This window comes from Panulirus ornatus, chromosome 11 (genome assembly GCF_036320965.1).
Source record: "Panulirus ornatus isolate Po-2019 chromosome 11, ASM3632096v1, whole genome shotgun sequence".
Taxonomy (NCBI): Eukaryota; Metazoa; Arthropoda; class Malacostraca; order Decapoda; family Palinuridae; genus Panulirus; species Panulirus ornatus.
Window position 1 is genome coordinate 49851902 of NC_092234.1, and position 25483 is coordinate 49877384.

The 25483-nt window shown below is 40.2% G+C and overlaps 1 protein-coding gene across 1 annotated transcript in view; it reads right to left on the bottom strand.

The window, feature by feature from the left end:
• The window catches only part of LOC139751510 (uncharacterized), an 82359-nt gene that overhangs the window by 53362 nt on the left and 3514 nt on the right, over nucleotides 1-25483 (bottom strand). Inside the window, 12 exon segments of the mRNA XM_071666997.1 lie at nucleotides 2072-2144; nucleotides 5144-5242; nucleotides 5567-5666; nucleotides 7008-7232; nucleotides 8341-8437; nucleotides 10393-10475; nucleotides 10836-10941; nucleotides 12591-12658; nucleotides 13966-14134; nucleotides 14935-15041; nucleotides 16734-16928; nucleotides 17910-18086. Of these exon segments, the coding sequence (XP_071523098.1) occupies nucleotides 2072-2144; nucleotides 5144-5242; nucleotides 5567-5666; nucleotides 7008-7232; nucleotides 8341-8437; nucleotides 10393-10475; nucleotides 10836-10941; nucleotides 12591-12658; nucleotides 13966-14134; nucleotides 14935-15041; nucleotides 16734-16928; nucleotides 17910-18086 (1499 nt within the window).

Genomic DNA, 25483 nt, shown 5'->3' on the forward strand with positions numbered 1-25483 from the left:
CTCAAAGGCCCAGTCCTCTGTTCTTAACGCTACCTCGCTATCGTGGGAAATGGCGAATAGTATGAAAGAAAAAGAAAGATATATATATGTGTGTGTGTGTGTGTGTGTGTGTGTGTGTGTGTGTGTGTGTGTGTGTACGTGAGTGGATGGGCCAATCTCTGCTTCCTAGCGCTACCTCGTTGATGCAGGAAATGGCGATCAAGTATGATAAATGAATGACAAATATTTATTCATCTATATTTATTGTACTTAACTGCCATCTCCCGCATTAGCGAGGTAGCACAAGGAAACAGACAAGGAATGGCCCAACCCACCCACATACACATGTATACACATAAATGCCCACACATGCACAACTACATAAATATACATGTAAACATATACATACACAGATATATATACATATATACACTTGTACATATCCATAATTGCTGCCTTCATCCATTCCTGTCGCCACCCCACCACACACAAAATAGCATCCCCCCTCCAGCAAGGCAGCCCCAGAAAAAGACAAAAAAGGCCACATTCGTTCACACTCAGCCTCTAGCTGTCATGTGCAATGCACTGAAACCCTTTCCACATCCAGGCCCCACAGACCTTTCCATGGTTTACCCCAGATGCTTCACATGCTCTGGTTCAATCCATTGACAGCACATTGACCCCGGTATACATCAATCAAATTGACTCTATTCCTTGCACGCCTTTCACCCTCCTATATGTTCAGACCCCGATCGCTCAAAATCTTTTTCACTCCATCATTCCACCTCCAATTTGGTCTCCTGCTTCACCTCCTTCCCTCCACCTCTGACACATATATCCTCTTTGTCAATCTTCCCTCACTCATTCTCTCCATGTGTCCAAACCATTTCAACACATCCTCTTCTGCTCTCTCAACCACACTCTTTTTATTACCACACATTTCTCTTTTTTTTTTTTTTTTCCCCAAAAGAGGGAACAGGGGGGCCGGGTGAGGATATTCCAAAAAAGGCCCAGTCCTCTGTTCTTAACGCTACCTCGCTAACGCGGGAAATGGCGATTAGTTTAAAAGAAAAGAAAATTTCTCTTACCCTTTCAATACTTACTTGATCAAACTACCTCACACCACATATTGTCCTCAAACATTTCAAATCCAACACATCCACCCTCCCCCATACAACCCTATCTATAGCCCATGCCTTGCAACCATATAACATTGTTGGAACTACAATCTCTTCAAACATAACCATTTTTGCTCTCGGAGATAATGTTCTTGCCTTCCACACACTCTTCATCACTCTCAGAATCTTCATCCCCTCCACTACCCTGTGACTCACTTCTGCTTCCATGGTTCCATCCAATGCTAAGGATACTCCCAGATATCTAAAACACTTCTCTTCCTCCAATTCTTCTACGTTCAAACTTACATACCAATTAACTTGTTCCTCTACCCTACTGAACTAATAACCTTGCTCTTATTCACATTTACTCTAAAGTTTCTCCTTTCACACACTTTTCCAAACTCAGTCATCAACTTCTGCAGTCTCTCACTCAAATCAGCTGCGAAATATGCATAAAAGCAGAAGACACTAGATCATAAGTACACACATGAATACCCATAGACTAGTGGAACACTACAACAATGAAGCAATGTTCATTCCGGGAAAAGGAACAGTCTACAACTGACACAACAAATTATAAAGCAAATTTGTAATGAATCGTAGCATAATAGAGAGCTGCAAGTTCAGAAACTGTATGTGATGCTAGCTAATACCAGATCAATATACTAGCTGTTGCTCATGGAAGACATATTACTCTATGGCAAACTTCTAAGAGCAGAGCAACGAATTACTCCCATATCAATGTATAAACTTAGTGAAAAAGTTTAAGTAAAGACCATCAACATATCAAAACTGAATGTTCCTTATACTGACAAACCCTATAACAAATACTAAGATGAAGGCATGCTCACTTTCACCAACATTCCTGACAACAAACATCAGATTCACCTGTACATTGTAATTTTAGGACACAAACTATCTAAACAGATTTAGATTTTGAAAAGTGTATCAGTATTTTTGAAAGTATGACTTACTTCACAATCACTGTCGCAGGAAAGAGTATCAGGTACTGTAGCTTTGGGAGTGATGCTGGTAATATCTGTGCCTCTAAGGGGGTACAAGATAATATTACTCACAGCTTTATCAGAAACTATCAATAATCATGAATTGTACCACATATATACATTTACTCTGGGGATATCAAAATATGTTCAAAGAAGTCATGTAGTTCAAAGTATCATTCTAACTGCAGAGTCAGCCAGTACATTTCAATCTTCGAGGAAATTTATGCGAGTCTGAAATGCTACTGCTGAGGTACTGAACCAAGGTTCTAAAGTTGGAAATACTGGATCTATTGATCTTGCAACAAAAGCAGTCAAATCTTTTATCAATTGATGACCTGTATACTTAAGAAAAACTTGTGATCTACATGATGGATACTCCAATTACTGCAGAGTACCATTAGACAAAAGCTTGAGATCACAAAAAGTTTTCCTCAATTAAGAATATATTGGCTACTGATTCCTTACCAGCTTCACCACTGAATTTCAAACCTAATGTATGTAATTCTATATGACATGAAACCTCACTACTCAAGAGAGGGGCAAGTATGCAGTCTGTTCTGGATAAGAAGGCTTGGGAAGTGAGTCAGTTGTTGTTCACTGATGATACAGCACTGGTGGCTTATTTGGGTGAGAAACTGCATTAGTTGATGACCAAGTTCAGTAAAGTGTGTGAAAGAAGAAAGTTGAGAGTAAATGTGAATAAGAACAAGGTTATTAGGTTCAGTAGGGTTGAGGGACAAGTTTAGTGGGAGGTAAGTTTGAATGGAGAAAAACTGGAGGAAGTGAAGTGTTTTAGATATCTGGGAGTGGACTTAGCAGTGAATGGAACCATGGAAGTGGATGCGAGTTACAGGGTGAGGGAGGGGGTGAAGGTTCTGGGAGCATTGAAGAATGTGTGGAAGATAAAAACGTTATCTTGGAGAGCAAAAATGGTTATGTTTGAAGGAATAGTGGTTCCAACAATGTTATCTTGTGAGGCATGGGCTATAGATAGGGTTGTGCGGAGGAGGGTGGATGTGCTGGAAATGAAATGTTTGAGGGCAGTATGTAGTGTGAAGTGGTTTGATCGAGTACATAATGAAAGGGTAGGAGAGATGTGTGGTAATTAAAAAAAGTGTGGTTGAGAGAGCAGAAGAGGGTGTGTTGAAATGTTTTGGACACATGGAGAGAATGAGTGAGGGAAGATTGACAAAGAGGATATATGTGTCAGAGGTGAAGGGAAGAAGGAGAAGTGGGAGACCAAATTGGGGGTGGAAGGATGGAGTGAAAAAGATTTTGAGCAATCAGAGCCTGAACATACAGGAGGGCAAAAGGCATGCAAGGAATAGAGTGAATTGGAATGTTGTGGTATATCGAGGTCGAAGTGCTGTTAATGGATTGAACCAGGGCACATGAAGTGTCTGGGGTAAACCATGGAAAGTTCTGTGGGGCCTGGATGTGGAAAGGGAGCTGTGGTTTCGGTGCATTATTACATGACAGCTAGAGACTGAGTGTGAACAAATGTGGCCTTTGTTGTCTTTTCCTAGCGCTACCTCGCACACATGAGGGGGGAAGGGGTTATTACTTCATGTGTGGCATGGTGGCGATGAGAATGAATAAAGGCAGACAGTATGAATTATGTACATGTGTATATTTGTATATGTCTGTGTGTGTATATATATGTATACGTTGAGATGTATAGGTATGTATATTTGCGTGTGGGGACGTGTATGTATATACATGTGTATGTGGGTGGGTTAGGCCATTCTTTCGTCTGTTTCCTTGCGCTACCTCACTAACGCGGGAGACAGCGACAAAGCAATAAAAAAAAAAAAATAACTATCACATTACAATAAAATTGGTTTATTTTGAATACCAGATACTAGGTGAGATCAGATAAGGTTTTTATAGTTCCTCTTGATATTTTACAAGATTAGTACAGTGTACCTACTTTTACATCAACCTCATATCTTCCCTGATATAAACAACTCTTATTACCTTATATTGTTCAGTGAAATATAATGATGCAAACTGTGCTCCATAAATATTCTTTTACTCTCAACAAACTAAAAAGAGCACTCAAAACATAAATAGCCATTTCCCAAGCTAGCTTTGAAGTGGAGCAAAATTAGTACATTACCAAAATTTGCATGCTGACATTTCACAGAAAGTCATTACAAGATGATTCTGCATGTGGCTTTGTTTTGAAATCTAGTGTGTATGGACACCAAATCTAGTCAAAATTCCGACTGAATTTATTAGATGTGACCTGTCCACTTTAAATGCGATAGTGCTGAGATGGAAAAGAAACAATGCCAGTTATAAATTTTTTTCTATTCCCAAAGCAAAATCAAGCCATATTTTAAGTGTGCTTTTAATCATACCCTGGGATATTTCACCACCTTTTAATATATACATCCTCTTGATATATCCATTATCCTTTGGACAAAAAAATATTCTCGTGGCATGTTAGATGAAAGCTATGAAGAAACCTAATCATGGAAGGAATACTTCCAAAATTATGACTACACGGACATCAAACATGCAAATAAGACATAAAAAATCCGAAAAGCAAGGAACTTGGATACTGTTGAATTTTTCATTTTTTGAGTAGCACTTTAAAAAATACAGTAAAGAAGTCTAACCTGTACACCATGTAAATTTGTCCATAGTTGTCTTACCAGTGCATCACTATATGGTACTCTCATCCTATATTCTCATACTAGGTAAGTATATGTAAAATATCACCATACTCGTAAACTGAAGAGAAATAAAAAAAATAATGTCTACAATAAAAATTCTTTTTTTTAAGTCTTCCTAATTTTTCTTGCCTGGATTTTCTATGCAGTACTGTGTTCTATGGTAATGAAGATGCATGGCTATCAAACAGATGTTTCCTAAACTGTTCTTAAAACGTCAACACATGAAGTGCTGAAATCTAGAATTCAACACAAAAATAATCAAGTAGCACATTACATGGTGGGGTAGCAGTGGTATAGATGGAAGATCCATGAATAAGAATGGCAATTTGAAAATATAACTTTCATGCAAAGAAAGACACACCTTTGCGTGTAGGCTGTGAAGTAGAATTGAGATTCTACTGCTGTTGACACATCTGAGGTGCTGTTAAAGATGCCAAGAGAACCCTCCATTTTGTTGCACCTAAAATAACATTACTTAGGAGCTTGTATATGAGGCAATGTAAACTGAAGTAAAATACACTGGGATACATGATTACAACATAATATATGAAGTGCTGCATCTTTAATTTACAAAATATCATAATGTTAATAGTTGTTGAAGGATTGCTGTTACCTGCTCAACAAAATATACAATGAAATTCCAACATAGAGAACCTTCATATCACAAAAAAAAAATCACCAGAAACTGTTAAGACTATAAAAAGAATCCAATACAGGATTACATCAAACCCATCTTAAATCCAATTATATGTCTTTTCCAATCTTCAGATCACTAAGCACTTACTCAAGAGCAGCAGAGACAATGCCATGGGTAGCAACAGCAGTGGTGAAGTGGTAACAGTGGGTTTTGTCCTGGGATGTTATCCAGCCTTCAGGGCAACTGACTGCAAGGGTGAGATATGGTACGTTAATGGTATATAGTGTAAAGCAAGGCACCGGCATCCACACAGTATTTAATCAGATGATTCCTCTGAACTTGATGGCTCAATCTGTAAGTTAATGGTATACAGTATAAAGCATGGCACTGATGTCCACACAATATTTAATCAGATGATTTCTATGAACCTGATGGCTCAGTCTGTAAATACTGTCTGTATACTGAAGCTCTTTCACATGGTAAGATTTAATGTAATATAGTCTTAACTGTATCCTACTGCTATGCTCAAAACTTGTGTATCACTAAGAGAGAGTTTTCATAGTCATTTTCACTTTTATGTACATATAGTGGAGTCAGGAAAATGCTTTTCATTATGCAAAATTATGATAAGGAGGGTAACCAAGGAACTCTGAAACCAAACTGGAGCTTACAAAATATGGCACATACTGTGTAAACTAAGACTGTGATATATGAAGAGAATACTGACACACAGTACTGAGTAATGCCTGCACAACACCATGGGCGTTACTTTACATTTCTATACAAGTGAATGCATAACAGTGCACCTCTCACATCTGGTACTATGTGGTCCAGACATGTTGAATCTGCCGCCATTGGTTATTAGTTTGTGGATCTGCCACCAAGGAGGCACTCATAGCAGTGTTAAAGCACCAAAATCTTTTTACACTGCAGCCAGTCTAATTAAAAGTCCTGTTAATTTCTTATATTCAGCTGTATTTTAGCCCTTCAGGATGTCATCCCAGAGACCAAGAGGTGCAAAGGATGGTGCTACTGCTAATAAGCGTAAGCCAAAACTCCTTATCTATGCCTGAACAGGTGGAGTGACTGAAAAAATAGATTCTAGAATTTCTTAAAGACTTAGTCTAAGTACTATGAAATCGGATTGTCAACTGTGTATGACTTAGGGGTCAATTTCTGTTTTCCGGCATTTTCTGTGGTCTGATAATGGCCAGATCTCACAGTTGCCAGAATGTGGTCAAATGCATGAATTCTGTGACATATGTGAGTGATCTGATGTGTCTCTAAAAGGCTATGGTGCCTGTTAGAATAAAATATTCTAATGGACATGATTTGTCCAAATTTCAAGGACAAGCTGTTTCTTGCATCTATATCCTGTAGGCATATTAGTGTGCAAGTAATGATAAACTCTGTACACATAGGTCTACGTGGTGTACAAATTTTAATGTCTTTAACAAAATATAGTTAATATCTATAAGTGTGGACAATAATTTTGAATATATATTGGACACATTTTACAAAGCTCTGAGTTGACAGAATAATGCAATCTCGTTTGATTCTTGGAAAGTTGACAAGCTGTAACACTTACAGGTGCAGGGCAAAACCACTGAATAGTTCCAGGCTGGATTCCCCATAACATTGGTCTCACAAATCACTGTCCCCTCCCAAGTTCTACTCTGGCCTTCTGTTCCTTCCATTAACAATTCTCCTGTGCACTTGTAGGTTACCACTGTGCCAGGGGCACGGCTCAGAGGCACATCCGTTACTGTACTCCATGACGGGTCTGCTCCCACTAAGGCTGGACATGACGTAGCTGTTGTGGAAATCAAGTCACAGAAGTTAAACTACGAATTAGCAACTTAAAGATTATCAAATACATTGAAGAAAAATGAAAAGGATTATGCAAATTGAGTTATAGTATGTTTATTATATTGCCCAAGGTCAGATTACATTAATCATCATTCATTCTATATCATCTTTACCTGCTCACACTTGATTACATTTTGATTGAAAAACCTTGTGCAGTAAGTGAGCTACCATAGAAATATTGTCACAGGTTAGGACTTGATAAGCCCCACATCTATGATATAATCATATTCCTGCCCCCAATATTCCCCAAAGACAAATAAGTATTCCCTCTGACAAGTGTTACTTGTTAATTAGTTCATTTTTCATATATGGGGAGAACAGGATTCTCCCACTAAAATCAACCACTAGGGTTCACTATTAGAGTTTGAGACAGAGCCAGAAACTATATTAATTACTGCCATAAGATTATAATAAAGTAATGCACTTAGACATGAGGCAGCAAACCCACTGCTAGAGAGGCTTGCTACCGATCTGGGATGAAGTATGAAAAATTATGATGTTCAATGTAATCAATCAGGCAGAGAACTTCATCTTTCACTGATATGAAAAACACATCCTAAAGTTAACATTATTTTCTTTAGCTGTCAGAATTATTGTGCTAACAATCTGTACAGCAAAATATGCAGTTCCAGTGATGTGTAAATCTTAAAACTGGAAATATTTGGCAAATCATCCTAGAAATTCTATCAGTTCTTAGCTGAAATATACGAGACGTGAGGAAAATTTTAAACACAGAGATATAAGGATTACTAAATTTACAGACATGAGAAAAACACTGCTTAAGAAATGTGTGCATAAGGTCAAGAGAAAGGTATTCAGCATGAAACGTAATTCAAATGTTAATACAAGTGACCAACTAAACTTATACTCACAATATTGACAGGTCATACAGCAATCGTGTTAATCAATACATTCAGTACACAAATAATCTAGGCACAAATTGCTTGAAGCAGAACCTGTCCTCCCTCATTAGAGAACACACGAATGATGCATTTCTCATTTCCTACCCCTACATTCTCTGTGAAGGTATAAAGATCTGGTACTATACGTACTGATGTCATAAGCATGAGGACGAACCCACATGGTGACCTTCCTGATACTGTGCGAGGTCAATGGAGGCCACTTGATATCTGCTCCAGTCAGGTCAGCCTGAATTAGAGGAAATGGGTTTAGGAAACGACGCGAGTTGTCGATGATGCTACCACGGCATGATAGTGATGAGATAAGGAAATGGCAATAATGCTTACAAGAAGGTGGAACTCATGAGACAAGCAAGTGGCAATAATGCTAACAATTAAAGTGGCACTGATGAGAAAAGGAAGTGGTAATAATGCTTACAAGAAGGTGGAACTCATGAGACAAGCAAGTGGCAATAATGCTAACAATTAAAGTGGCACTGATGAGAAAAGGAAGTGGTAATAATGCTTACAAGAAGGTGGCACTCATGAGACAAGCAAGTGGCAATAATGCTAACAATTAAAGTGGCACTGATGAGAAAAGGAAGTGGTAATAATGCTTACAAGAAAGTGGCACTGATGAGATAAGTGGCAATAATGCTTACAAGAATAAGGCATTGATGAGATAAGGAAGTGGCAATAATGCTTACAAGTGGCACTGATGAGATAAGGAAGTGGCAATAATGCTTCCAAGCGGCAATGATAAGTAAGTGGCACTGATGAAATAAAGAAGTGGCAATAATGCTTACAAGCGGCAATGATAAGTAAGTGGCACTGATGAAATAAATAAGTGGCAATAATGCTTACAAGAAAGTGGCACTCATGAGAAAAGGAAACATATGTGATGATTCACGTTAGTGACAGTGATGGGATAACGTAATGACAGTAATAATACAAGAAAGTAACAGTGCTCACACATGAGAACAGATGTGATACCCATGCAGTGTTAGTACGGTACTAGCAACGACAGACGGCACTGGCAATGTTATTACTATGAAAAAAACAAAAACAAACTAGAGGTGATAACATGAAGTACTGGTGACCATAACAGACAACAGGATGTTGCAGTGGTAACGAAACCACCACATCATCCTCGCGTTACCACCACTTGCCAATCAATTGTCACCACCATCACACACCATTTGTTACAACAATCACATCGGCGGTCACGCCAAGTCACACATCATTATCACCAACCCAAGTGACACGATTTTTCTCAACACAAGTAACTCTAACGCTGTCACATTACACATCACATTGGCGTTAAGAACGCAAAGTTCCGACTATGTCATATTCACGATAGCAAAAACCTAGTCATCATCACAAGCTTCACCAGTAATACCATCAAGTCACATAAGCTCTCACAAAACACATCAGCGTCACACGCACGTCACACCGGTATTACCATTAACAGTGGTGTTATACCTGTGACAAGAGCAAATAAGACACTACTAACACCACGAATCACACTAGTGTTACCAGCAAGTCCCTGAGTGTGACAATGAAGCAAGTCATACTGTTCTTAATACACAATTCACAATGTTCCTAGCGGATGTATCACACCGACACTCACATAACAGTCACATCAGCCCTAACAAGACAAAAGCCACACCACTCTATAATTATCACAAACCATGCCAGTGTTAATACCACTCGTATCACCAGCATTATCACCATAAGTCAAGCCAATGTTGTCAAAAGATACACTGGTGTTACCACGTTACTATTAGTGTGACCATCATGTTACATTAGTGTTATCGTCACGAGTTATGTCACTTATCATAAGTCACACCACTGTTCCCTCCACGTCACACTAGTGATACCACCCCAAGTCACACTAGTGTTAATAACACAAGTCATGCCAGCGTTACCATCACCAGGTCATACCAGTGTTACCACCGTAGGTGATGCAGATGTTACCACCCAAAGTGACACTATTGTTACCACAAAGTCATGTCGTGTTGTTACTTCCAAAAGTCACACCAATGTTACCTCCATGTCATGCCCGCGTTATCACCTCATGCCATGGTAGTGTTACTAGTGCAACAATCACATTACTGTTACTACCACGTGACAGCACTCACGAGTGTCGCTGGCACGTCACACCAGCAACTAAGTAACTACAGTTAATTTGACGTAAATACTCACGCCGGTGGTGAGCCCTCCCCACCAGGAGGTCCCATCATCTCTGGACATGAAGGTCTGAGTGGCCTGAGGACCCAGGCCATCACCTGCAGAGGTACAAGACACTGTTAATACCAAGACCCCGCGCAAGTAAGCCCCTCTCTCTTAGCTTCACTGTGCGAATAACATTTCGCGACTCGATCATCCAATGGCGGTCAAACGGTTTACGTTTGGAAGATCCCCAAACAGCAAGTAATTTCACCTCTTAAATCCCATGAAATAGTTAACGTGTGTAATGCGCAATATAGAGGAAAATATTAATTCAACAGTCATTAAAGTTAATCTGTCCCACTTTACCTACCACAGAGCATCTAGTCAAGAGGATAAGAACCTTTCCCGTCACAATACGGAGGACCACCGTCTTATGATCTACCTCCCCTGCTGGCCCGCGGGAAAACTAGACTGACCTGCATTGCCATGGTAAGTACCCAGACTGGAGAGGTACAAGTCGTTAAGGTTGACTCCATGGTAGGTGGCGTGGTGCTCTGTACCGCTGCTGTCCTCCAGTAACACCTGGTAAGAGATAAGGCTATTAAACTACTTGTATAAGTGCTATCAAACTACTTGAATAAGTGCTATTAAACTGCTTGTATAAGTGCTATTAAACTACTTGTATAAGTGCTATCAAACTACTTGTATAAGTGCTATTAAACTACTTGTATAAATGCTATTAAACTTATTTTATAAGTGCTATTAAACTACTTGTATAAGTGCTATCAAACTACTTGAATAAGTGCTATTAAACTACTTGCATAAGTGCTATTAAACTACTTGTATAAGTGCTATCAAACTACTTGTATAAGTGCTATTAAACTACTTGTATAAATGCTATTAAACTTATTTTATAAGTGCTATTAAACTACTTGTATAAGTGCTATCAAACTACTTGTATAAGTGATATTAAACTACTTGTATAAGTGCTATTAAACTACTTGTATAAGTGCTATTAAACTACTTGTATAAATGCTATTAAACTTATTTTATAAGTGCTATTAAACTACTTGTATAAGTGCTATCACACTACTCGTATGTGCTATCAAACTACTTGTATAAGTGCCATTAAACTACTTGTATAAGTGCTATCAAACTACTTGTATAAGTGCCATTAAACTACTTGTATAAGTGCTATCAAACTACTAAGTGCTATAAACTACTTGTATAAGTGCTATCACACTACTCGTATGTGCTATCAAACTACTTGTATAAGTGCCATTAAACTACTTGTATAAGTGCTATTAAACTACTTGTATAAGTGCCATTAAACTACTTGTATAAGTGCTATCAAACTACTTGTATAAGTGCCATTAAACTACTTGTATAAGTGCTATCAAACTACTTGTATAAGTGCTATAAACTACTTGTATAAGTGCTATCAAACTACTTGTACAAGGTACTGACATGGTACTAACTGAACAATCTGTGATTATCACATGCGTTTATGTCCACACACGGAATAATTACTGCTAGTATCAACATTGGCCAAGACGACTTTAACCATAAGATCATCAATTTTACAAAGCTTGCACAAATACTGGTGTTATTCTGATTAGTATATATATATATATATATATATATATATATATATATATATATATATATATATATATATATACACGACACGCAGGGAATACGGAGGTACAATTCTTACTCCCCTACATCAGGCATGTACAAGTTACCCAATCATCGTCTCCATTCTGGACACCAACACATCTCTACAGCACCGTTATAACACCGGTTCAAGATATGACAAGATCCTCCTTAAATAATGCCCAAGAAGCAACTTACACACTTATAACTTACTCCTCAACCGTCCTGCGGTACAACACATACACACACGTCGCGAAACTTACTGGCCGGTGGTCCTGCCTTGGCCAGGTCCCTGTTCGGTGTGTGAGCACCTACAGAGGGGAACCCTGGGATGAAAGGGTAGGGTTGGGGTATTAACGTGAAAAATTACATCGCTACAATTTTTAGGGCGATTCTGTTCTACTTCCTCACCGGTTACTGACACCGTATGGCATAACTTGTGTTCGGAGATGGTGTTCTGTCGCTTCCATAAAGCTCGGGCATCATATGGTGTGGCTAATGAGGAAGAAATATAATTAGACAGCAGCCACCAGAGGGCTGCGCGTTGTCCCCGCCTCCCATGTGACGTCACGTACCTTGAACACCAATAGGCGGCACCCGTAGCAGGAGTCCTGCTTGGCCATTTCCTTCAAAGGGTTGATGCCTGAAAGTACGTACATGAAGTTGTTAAACCTCAGACACACAAGGGGGTAACATAGCTGAAATTCTGATGCCAATGTGGTGAAAGAATTCTCAGAGGATTTGATTAAGTAATACAAGACAGACATGGCGACTCATCACTGTAAACATCTTAAACGAAAAAACAAAAGAAGTTAGTTCAACTGGGCTTGACGTATGGCTGAAAGCACCATTCGACGTCTTACGACAAACGTCATTCACCCATGATAATCGCCTCATGCATATGACAAATTGCCTCTTGCTCGTGACAAGAACCTCTCTAAGCCATGACACTGCGCCTTTCTCATGACGGACGCCTCTTACACGAGAACTTCTTACCATCATGGATTAATCTCACCGTAAGAAAGATCTATTTAAGACTTGACAAACGTCTGTTACCCATGACAGGCGGCCATTTACCCATGACAAGTGCCCCAAGTTTTACTCAAGCGCCACTTACCCATCAAGGGCGTCCCACACCCATGGGAGGAGAACCACTTACCCACACTGATCCTACTAACCCGTCGTACAGTTTATGCCACTTCTCGTAACTACCCGCACTATACTCCTGACCACCAATTAAAGATGCTATCTTCATTATCTCTCATGCATTTCGTCATGTGCCAATAATGACAGTGTGTAGAATGTCCCACTAACACAGCACAGACCACTAAGGGATGACAACATACAACCTCTTTTGAGATCCCCCCCTGGGCGTGCGTGCCGGCCTGGTCTTTGACGAGGTTCCGCAAGGTTGGGTCACATTAGAGACCTCTTTTAAAATGCTCGACTGTCGTGAGCTGGTGTTTCAAGAAAGTAAGACCACTTACCCTGGCCATCCTTGCTTCTAACCCTAACAGTCAAGAGCTTTTAACACTTACGGCTACAAGACCTTAAACTACTTCCCCATGTTGATCAAAGCCACTTTCCCCAAAGGGAACTGCTACAGCCGAGGTCGCTCACTCAGAATGTCCTTCCCACTTACCCTATCGCCTCACCTACTGTCCCCGTGATGATGGTGCTTCCCCGAGGTATGGTAACTGCCACTCAACCAAACATCCTCACCTACTTACCCCACCCAGCCAGTGTCTCCCACTTAACGAAGAATCTCTACCACTTACCCCACCCAGCCAGTGTCTGCCACTTGCCAGAGAAGAAAGCTCCACTTCCTTTAACCACCTGAGCCACCCCCCCCCCGCCAGTGTCCGCCACTTACCTAAGAAACAGCCTTCACTTCCCCTGACCACCTGCGCCACTTCCCCCCCTCCCCCTCTGCCAATGACCACCACTTACCGAGGAAGTAGCTGGCGCTAGAGTTGAGGAGCTCCTCCACCGGGAACCCGTTGGTAAAGTCACCGATCATGACGCCCGTCTCAGCCATGTTCCTCAACATGAGCGTCCATCCGCTCTCAGACCTGCTGACCTCGTTGTGACCCGCATTGTCCACCAGGTCACACCACACCTGCACCCCACGACACACACACACACGTCATAACCATTCCTCGAGAGAGATGAAAAGAAGAAACAGAGAAGGGGGGTGCGGGCTAAGCGAGGATTTTCCTTTCAAAGGCTCAGTTCTCTGTTCTTAACGCTACCTCGCTAACGCGGGAGATGATTATCTGTCCGTTCGATCATACAATTAACGAAACAGCTAAACATTCAACGAGACATTGATCATCTGTCTATTCAACCAAACATTCAACGTGACAAAACGTTTAACGAGACTCATTCTTCGATCCAGTTCTACCTATAAGGAAATAATCATCCATCCATAAAACCAATCCGTACATCCGTCTAATCTACCCACCTCACACCTATTTGATTAACCAATCACCCATCCAACCATCCCCTCATCCATCTCTCCATTCCTACAGCTATCCATCAAACCAATTATCAACTCATCCATCCAAGGCTTCTGCACATCCATCAAACCGACCTCTCATCCATTCAACTGTCAATGCACCCACCCAGACACCAGTTCATCCATTCATCCAGGCAGAAATCCATCTCTGCCTCACTCAGCCTACCACCAAATCCACGTAAACATTCGACATCATCCACACAACCAACACCTCGGCTATACAACTACCCATCCGCCCACTGACCTATCCACCTATCATCTCATCCAACTTTACCCTTATCCAACCATCTACCTAACAACCCCCATGTCCAAATGACCATCAAACCAACTATCCATCTGGCTGAGCACCTACTCACCCATCCAGCTGACGATTCATGTCCTCATCTATCCATCAGACTCACCGGGACGACCGTGGAGTGGGGAAGAGCCTGGGGAATGACGTGGTAGAGGCCCGAGGTGTTGTATCCCAGATCCTGGATCATGGTACAGTCTCGCGGGATGTCGCAGTCTGCACGACGAGAGGAAACAAGGTCAGGTCGTGACCTCCACAAGGTAGACAACCTCTCCTGACCTAGTCTGACCTCCGTAAAGTCTGACACGTGACTTATTTTTACCTAGATTGATCTCCCGTATGGCCTATCGTATGACCTCCGACCTAGTATGATTTGGGCTAGGCTAGTATATGGCCCCCTGACCTAATCTGACCTCGCACAACCTTGCACATGACCCGCCGTGGTCTTTCTTCATGATCTCATTAAGCTTTATGTACGACCTATCGAGACCTTGTCACATCTCAAACAGTCTTCCACGTGACCTCCTCTAGTTAAGTATGACCTCGTTTCACCTTGCATTTAAGGTGGCAGTGATGCATGTGATCTATAAGCATTCGCAAACAATGAAACAGGTCAAGTCCCGCGTGCACTTTCGTGTGTATCACACCCATGACCTAATCAAGTATCATTACATCCTCTTTGGTTTACGGTCAATATGTAAGTACAATCTAATGTGTCTGACCTACCCTAAATCCAACATGATTCCTCAATTCGACCGACCTTGACCCAACATGATTTCTTAACCTAACCTACCTTGACCCAACATGATTCCTTAACCTAACCTACCTTGACCCAACATGATACCTTGACCTAACCTACCTTGACCCAACATGATTCCTCAATTCGACCGACCTTGACCCAACATGATACCTTGACCTAACCTACCTTGACCTAACATGATACTTTGACCTAACCTACCTTGACCTAACATGATACCTTGAACATTTACGTCTGTCCTGACAATATCTAGTCTTAATAAACCTTATCTGACCCTCTCTCATTAATAGTCATTCAACTTAGTTGAACATACTCTAATAAAAGTTTTCCTCCAAAGCTCAGCTGGTTTTGATCTCGTTCCACCGTACCTGATCTGACCTTATCTAACCTCAACGGAACTTGAACCTCAACCTATCGTAAGTCATATGACCAGGTGTAAACTTATATCAGAGTTTACTTTTATCAGTAAGATTAAACTTACCTTATTTGGTCTAACTTATCTTCTATATATATATATATATATATATATATATATATATATATATATATATATATATATATATATATATGTGTGTGTGTATATAATTTATTCATCTATTATACTTTATCGCTGTTTCCCGCGTCAGCGAAGTAGCGCAAGGAAACAGACGAAGAACGGCCCAACCACTCATATAAACACACACACGCCCATACACGCATATACATACATATACTTTTCAAAGTATACACACATACATACACAGACATACTATATACACATGTACATATTCATACTTGCTGCCTTCATCCATTCCCTTGACCACCCCGCCACACACAGGAAACAGCATCCCCTCCACCCTTCTTATATGATCCTTACTGAAACCTTCATCTAGGTCCGTTCTTGACTTTTAACTTTTCCCGCCACTTGAATACTTAGGATCCTCACAGACATTCTCCCCTCCCCCCTCCAACCCAGTCTTGAACGTCACCTCTCACATCACCCTATGACCATCCCATCCTATAAACCCCCTCCTCACATTACCTCATTATAACCTCCCTCCCCCCACCACCCCTTTCTGATCCTAAGCTATCTAACGTGTCTACCAAACACCTGCTAAACCCCAGGCCACATACACACACACACCACCAAGCCCGTCCGCTGCCCACCTCACCTTCCTCACAGACGTCTAGGATGAGGGAGTAGTTGCCGTCCATGAGACACTGGGAGAAGTGGCCCCGCTTGGACGCCGAGAGCCAGGCGAAGCCGCCGTGGCAGGTGTAGTAGCGGCCCGCGTTGTGCGGCAGCCAATGGCTCACGTAGGCGTTGGCCACCTCCAGGCTCCCGCTGCACTGCACCGTTGACGCCACTGTGCGGGGAGGAGATGATGGTGATGATATGAGAGAGAGAGAGAGAGAGAGAGAGAGAGAGAGAGAGAGAGAGAGAGAGAGAGAGAGAGAGAGAGAGAGAGAGAGAGAGAGGAGTTTTTGTCGACAGCATCTGTTGCTTGGCCCGGTGGGCGGTCAGCCGCCACTAGCCAGACCCCCCTTACGCTGCTTAACCTCTGCCATCGTGTGGGACAGAGATATTCTAAAAATAACCGTTACTGATAAAAGTAGTGAAGATTATAAGTCGTAGTAAAGACAGTAAACAATGTCGTAGTTGTGGTATCGGTGACAATCGTTGTGGTAATAGCGCCCTTAAAAATGGCATTCTTCTAATCACCGATAAAATATATTCTTTAGAAGATAATAATAACGTTGCTGATGATGGAATACCTAAATACGTTCCCCTTTCCCCTGGTGTTTTGTCTTTTATGTGTAACTTATCTGACCTTATTAGTAAATTTACAGTGTCCACAAAGATTATAATGAACCACAAGGAATCTATGCCTCGACCCAATTCATATACGGGCGCAAATCATTTACCAAGTAGTGGAGGATATAACGGGTTATCAAAATCAATATATGTATCTAAAACACAGACGGAATATGACTCAAGAACATGCAATAATATGCAAGATTTTTTTTCTTAGACAATGAAATGCACTTAGCCAATATGATCAAGTTAGGGAAACGAAACCTGAATATATATATGATATTTAGACTACTTTTTTAAAGAAAATATCTAATATGACAATGACAGCTGTTATTTTTAGTCCAGGATTCCAGATACTAAACTATGATAACTAAATACTAATTTCGCACATTGCTTGCAAACGTGCCAAGTCAGCGGAGTGGGATGAACCATCAATACACCGTCCCCGACCTTCAAAAAAGGGTTACATGCATCTCCCTCCGTCCCATGGGGAATTGTGGCATGATGGTGGGGGAACAGCAGCACTACTAACCACAGGTTTCGTTGCGGAGGGTATGCTCGGAGAACGGGCAGGCGACAAGCAGGGCAGCGTCGGTGGTAGACCAGCGGTAACCGTACTCAGGGCACGTCCAGCCCTGCAGGGTGTTTTCCATGAGGACGTTGACCGTCGCGCCATTGGCCGATGTCGGACACAGGCCCTCACAACACCCTGCCACACACACACACACACACACACACACGAAAGCAAGAGAATCCGTGATTAAACCAGTAGTACAAATACTCCCGAACGATCCAAAAATATACAATAATAATGATAATAATAATAATAATAATAATAATAATAATAATAATAATAATGATAATAAAATAATGATACTAACACTACTACTACTACTAACAACATTAATAATAATAATCATCAAATGATAATAATAGTAATAATAATAATAATAATAATAACAATAATAATGATAATTATAATAATAATCTCGCGAACGAACAAAGTAAGTTTCGCCAGATGCATCTGGTAGTACTGTACAGGGGTACCTAGTTACAGTACTAGGATTCCGGTCCTCTATCAAAGAATAAAGTCCTGAAATTGAAATTGATAAACACATACTCGACAATCAGAAAACCACGGCACACTTTTAACACAAAATAGTTATTCTGAAGTTGGATTAGAATCCAGGAGAGAATGTAATTGGAAGTAGGGTAAGAAACTGTGCGGGCTAAGACGAGAATGTGCTTCTCACGTCTGGCCACAGTACTTACAGTAAATCTAGAATGAAGTGTCACAGACGGACGAGATGTGGGCAACAGAGAAGGTAAAAAAAAAAAAAAGATTTATGAGAGCTGAACTACACAGAGAGGTAAGAGGCTATGTGTAGAGTGAAGAAATCACAGCCTATATGATTTTAAACTACTTGATGCCAGAACATGAAATCAGACAAGAAACATGCCAGGAAAGGTTTACAGAGGCACTTCTAAATAATTCAAAAGTTGTGGATAACCAGAATAAACTGAATGATGAAAGTATAGATGATGAATTAACACGATGGCTTAGAAATAATTTGACAATGTTCTGGAGAAGGGAATGCATCAAACCACCCTTCCTCCGTGTACAGCGCAAGAAGGAAACTACACATACACGCGGAAGATTGCAGAGGTCAGGTTTCTGTCTTTATCATCATGAGACCAGCACAGGCCTTGGGAATGACAAGCATAAACTGAAAACAATCACCATGTCAAGATGAACCTTTCATTTATTTCTATATTAAGCTCCCGGACACATTCACGTTCCCAACAAGACTGAATACTCAATTATGCCAGACAGTTAATGTTACCTTTAATAATATACAAAGAACGCGCACACGGCTAATGATATGAACAGAAAACTGATACATCCCCACCCAGGCCCTGACAACACACACATCGTCCATAAAGGTAATGTCGACAGAGGTGGTCAGAGAGCATTATAGTGATATATACTGAACTCCTTTATGCTCGTAAAAGAACATTTCAATCCCAAAATCTTATTCAGTAATAAGAGTGACAAGTTATACAGAGATTTTAAAGGAAATCTAATTTTCTTATGAAAAATGACATAACTGAAATATATATCTAAATGAAAGGTATTTCTACCTGAATCACATCCAAAAACATTTTAGAATGCCTCCTAACACTGATAAAGAGCGACTAAAAACATAAGAGCGAATTATAATGAAATTAACTGAACATGTAATAATTTCAAACCTTGTTTTCAAGACTCACTGTTACGCCCCCCTCCAAAAAAAGAGAAAAAGAAATTCGATCCGAAAATCATTTGGGATGGAACGTGTGATGATGTGTGCACGTGCGTGCAAGTCTCTATGTAAGCATAAGACTTCGGTTGTGTGTATCTGGGAAATGGGAGTCGATTGCAGCCTCTCGTGATTGTGTTGAAAGACGCCTTCCAATCTGGACCCAGAAGGCATGATAGACAGCCTATCAATACAGTGGGATGGCATAATGTATTCCGTCTATTTTTCTACAAATATGCTTTTGTCAGACAGCTGATATATAATTTAGTGCATGTGTTTTTTTTTGGTAAACATGGTTATTACGGGTGACATGCAATAAAGAAGAATAACTGAAAAAAAGTGGGGCAGGTTTTTGAATCATACATCAGTTGAGGATCCATTACCGGTCAATGAAATTTGAATCAGCGCAGCAAATTGAAGAAAATGTGTTCGATCGTCTTTTATTTCATAATACTTTCTTCCATAATACTTTATGAATCATTTGTCCCCACAGTTATTCCGCAGCCAACCCTCACAGTTCCTCTTCTGAGACAGGGAGGAATAGTTTCCGTTACGTACATACAAAATCCACGCATAATCTCCATTGTAGTTGGATCCTTTTACACACAAAGTAGGTTAGAATATTATTCAGTATCATGCACTGCCAAACTCTTTCTTCCAGTCCGGTCACCGTACCTTCACACACACACACACACACATACACGGTTTGTCTCAACTATTGTTTGCCTATTGTGGGAATAACGTTATCCATTCACTGTTTACGGTTAATTAAAATTATACATTTTACACGGAAAGTTATATACTTAACATTAATGTCTTCTGACGCATATGTTTAGACATTAAGGTCCATATACATGAGTAAATACAAGCAGTAAGATCTACTCTGATGTATCTCCATCCACACACACACTTACGCCAAAACCAATGCAGAGAAGCGCGCTATCTGTAAATAGAACATCTTGTTGATTTATTAAGCTTTATATTCAAAAGCTCAGAGATCAAACTCCATGCACCTCCAGGTGGGTCTGTACCAAATTTAGTAGCATTGCTAGGTTCCAATTCCTCTGATCGTGGAATTGTGGAATAAACCTCTTGAGCACAATGGTTGGAACCTACGTCATGATGGCCTAGCTCTATTGTCTGGGACAAAGGCCACATCATCACATCCAAGGGTCGTGGCTTGAAATAACATGACAAAAACCACATCTACCTCAAACGGGGATACAATTACACTCCTACCGTGGGATAAATATTTAGAGATACCAATATGAAATCTTTTTTCTTTCGAATGTTGAAACAGAATCTTCGGGAAAAAAATAATAATACCAATTAAGAAACGTTGCAAACCTGTTAACTTCCAAAATAACTGATTTATCTATTCTGATAATTCGTAAACATTATCATTAAAACGGCGTTGACTAAGAAACATCATCAGATTATCGATAGATGATCACACTTCTCTTAACCAAACGTTAGTAGTTGAAAACTACAATAATCGTCATGGCTTCCTCGCCTTTCTTAATCATGTCTCCCGCTGTGTTGGAGGCTCTCAACATAATACTAACACAATCATACGTATCATTCCGTCCTCATATCCGAAAAACAGGATTAATCTTTTTTTCTCAAAAAAGCTGTCAGAAATACGCAATTTTTCTTAATTGTTGCATGTCCTTATATAGAGGTACGGTGCAAATACATCTGCAGGTAGACAAATAGTCAAAAACCAAGCACTGTTCATAGTTTCATCTGAACCTGCATCATCAGTGGACGTGAAATTTTCCAAGGATGATTTAAGAAATTTTCTTCGTGTTTATGATATGGTCAGGGGGCGATAGTAATGATGCCAACATACTTTTCTACTTATGGAAAAACTGTAGCAATTTCAGTCTGAAATTTACAACATATTCAAATATGAAAACTAAGGCTACTTATTCATGTTGTTACAAACATGAATCTACAGGTCTAACACATGCACTGTTGACGTATAAGTGTTATGACGACGTAATATTGACCAAAAAAGGTAGTAAAACTTTTGATTTACCGGTGCTACAGTATATCATGATCTTTGTCTTACTAATTAATGAAGAATGAGACTTGCTGTATCTTATAGCGATATCTTTTTTTTCTTACTGAGTATTGCTTAATTTCACGTCGGAAAGGATTTATCTGTCGCTTGAGGGGCAATGGCAATGGTTTCGACAATGGCAGGTTCTTAACGCCACCCCTGGACGTGGTTCGTATAGTGTTCATCCGTCAATAGGTATCAAACATTAATATTTTCTGTGAAAAAGAAAAAAACTGAAAAAACTTTATACTTATATTCAATTTCTGGGATTAATCCTGGAGCTATAAGTGTTGTGCTTTGATCATTCTCGTTTTCTTTTTTATATCTAGCCCGACACCAAGCACAAATTTCGTATAAATGTTAAATTGTTCCTTGTGACAGCGATGTGAAACTGTCGTGTTGCCTCCCTCTCCATGCAATGCATGACGACGTCTCACAAAAGTTAAACGTTTCCAATGATCATATGAGTCATGCAAGGAGCAAACCATTCATTCAACCATTTTTCTAATCGAGAAGGACATTTTAACTTGATCGATCAGCGGCGACGTGGAGAGACCGCTGCATTGTGATCTTTCTGTACCCTTACTGGTAGAATCAGGACCAAGTCATTTAATTCCAGGGCTCTGCCATGTGTCCGCGTCGTCAGTGAAAGATGTTTAAACTGGAATGAATTCTCTCCGACAACCCAACTCTCCCTCCCCTTCCCCACCCCAAGTTATAACCCCACCCCACGTTATAACTTTCGATCCTAAATCTTTCAGGTAAAGGCATTCGGTTTCTTCCAATTCGTATTGCCTGATTCATATCAGTTGTGGGGGTAACATACCTTCTGGTTTTCATTTCCTCTGTGGAAAAAGGGGAAAAAAAAAGTGAGTTTATTTGGGGGGTTTATTCATTTTCTGCCGAGCCAGTGGTTGGTTTTTGAGTCCTTTTTTGTTAACAGATCTTTATTACTTTCGTTTTTAACTAAAACATTCATTCAATCAATTTCATGACTTAAAAGATATTTCATTCAATCAATTTCATGATTGTTTTCCCACTTCTATTTTTCAAAGATTTAATTTCTTATAAAACGTTGTTTTTATGGTTTCCATGGTTTATAGTTGCCAAATAACATAACATACCAGCCTTCAAGACTATAAACTATATTACATGTAAAACTTATCATACCTTCATAACTCATTTTACTTCCATAACACATTTGATCTACGCGACAAGTCTATCAGTCTTACATTTCCTTTAATCTACAATGAATTTCTCTCGTCTTGTTCCTCACCTGTTGGCTCAACAGGAACTATCCAACAGGTATCATGACCAGTCTATAACAGGATAATGGAAGTACAATGCGGGCGAAAAAGCACAGATCTCAGTTTTTCTTCAGAATGTAATTTACGGCCGGTCACGAACTGACGTTTTGTGTTTACTAGTTACCACACACACACACACACACACAAACCCACACACACACACACACAGAGCTGCGCCGCACTCAGCAGCAGGGACAAAATGGACTTTTTCTGAAGCAAAAAGTTCCTATGATACGAGTGTACTCAATTTCGTCCGCTGGCGATACAGCCTCGCCTCCTGCAGGAAGGTACACCGCGAGTGAAGAGTCACCTCTGGCATGGCTGCAACACCGTCAGGTGACGGGTCAGAGTACAGTCTCATCTAAAGACTACTTGCTTCACAAAGGAGTCCATTTGTCCCTGTTGCTGAGTGTAGAGCAGACTTAAGCTGCAGGAGCCCCTGCTATGGTTTCCTGGGGTAATTGTAAAATTAATCGAGTTTCATTTTCCCCGTGGACTCACAGGATATATATATATATATATATATATATATATATATATATATATATATATATATATATATATATATATTTTTTTTTTTTTTTTTTTTTTATACTTTGTCGCTGTCTCCCGCGTTTGCGAGGTAGCGCAAGGAAACAGACGAAAGAAATGGCCCAACCCCTCCCCATACACATGCACATACACACGTCCACACACGCAAATATACATACCTACACAGCTTTCCATGGTTTACCCCAGACGCTTCACATGCCTTGATTCAATCCACTGACAGCACGTCAACCCCTGTATACCACATCGCTCCAATTCACTCTATTCCTTGCCCTCCTTTCACCTTCCTGCATGTTCAGGCCCCGATCACACAAAATCTTTTTCACTCCATCTTTCCACCTCCAATTTGGTCTCCCTCTTCTCCTCGTTCCCTCCACCTCCGACACATATATCCTCTTGGTCAATCTTTCCTCACTCATTCTCTCCATGTGCCCAAACCATTTCAAAACACCCTCTTCTGCTCTCTCAACCACGCTCTTTTTATTTCCACACATCTCTCTTACCCTTACGTTACTTACTCGATCAAACCACCTCACACCACACATTGTCCTCAAACATCTCATTTCCAGCACATTCATCCTCCTGCGCACAACTCTATCCATAGCCCACGCCTCGCAACCATACAACATTGTTGGAACCACTATTCCTTCAAACATACCCATTTTTGCTTTCCGAGATAATGTTCTCGACTTCCACACATTTTTCAAGGCTCCCAAAATTTTCGCCCCCTCCCCCACCCTATGATCCACTTCCGCTTCCATGGTTCCATCCGCTGACAGATCCACTCCCAGATATCTAAAACACTTCACTTCCTCCAGTTTTTCTCCATTCAAACTCACCTCCCAATTGACTTGACCCTCAACCCTACTGTACCTAATAACCTTGCTCTTATTCACATTTACTCTTAACTTTCTTCTTCCACACACTTTACCAAACTCCGTCACCAGCTTCTGCAGTTTCTCACATGAATCAGCCACCAGCGCTGTATCATCAGCGAACAACAACTGACTCACTTCCCAAGCTCTCTCATCCCCAACAGACTTCATACTTGCCCCTCTTTCCAGTCAAATATATATATATATATATATATATATATATATATATATTTTCTTTTCGCCATTTCCCGCGTTAGCGAGGTAGCGTTAAGAACAGAGGATTGGGCCTTTTTTTGGAATATCCTCACCTGACCCCCTCTGTTCCTTCTTTTGGAAAATTAAAAAAAAAAAAAAAAAAAAAACGAGAGGGGAGGATTTCCAGCCCCCCGCTCCCTCCCCTTTTAGTCGCCTTCTACGACACGCAGGGAATACGTGGGAAGTATTCTTAATCCCCAATCCCCAGGGATAATATACATACATATATATATATATATATATATATATATATATATATATATATATATATATATATATATATATATATATATATGGTTTCCATCCTGCTAACAGCGAATGCAAGTCGAAGCTGGGCTGCTGACACTATCGGTTTAATTCTAAGGCTAAAATCTATTTCTGACGTTTCAACCTCTACTGCACATCAGCTCACATCCATTCTTTAGCTGTCATATGTAATGCGCCGAAACTACAGCTCCCTATCCACATCCAGGCCCCACAGACCTTTCCATGGTTTACCCCGGACGCTTTACATACATTGGTTCAGTCCACTGACAACACGTCCCCCACTGTATAAATCATTTCACTCAATCTCGTGCACGCATTTAACCCCTTAAATGCTTAATATATATATATATATATATGTATATATATATATATATATATATATATATATATATATATATATATATATATATATAAGATAAAAATCGATGGAAGTGATTCCTCTCCGTAGCTAAAATAAGCAATACCACTTTAAATTCAGAGCACCAGCT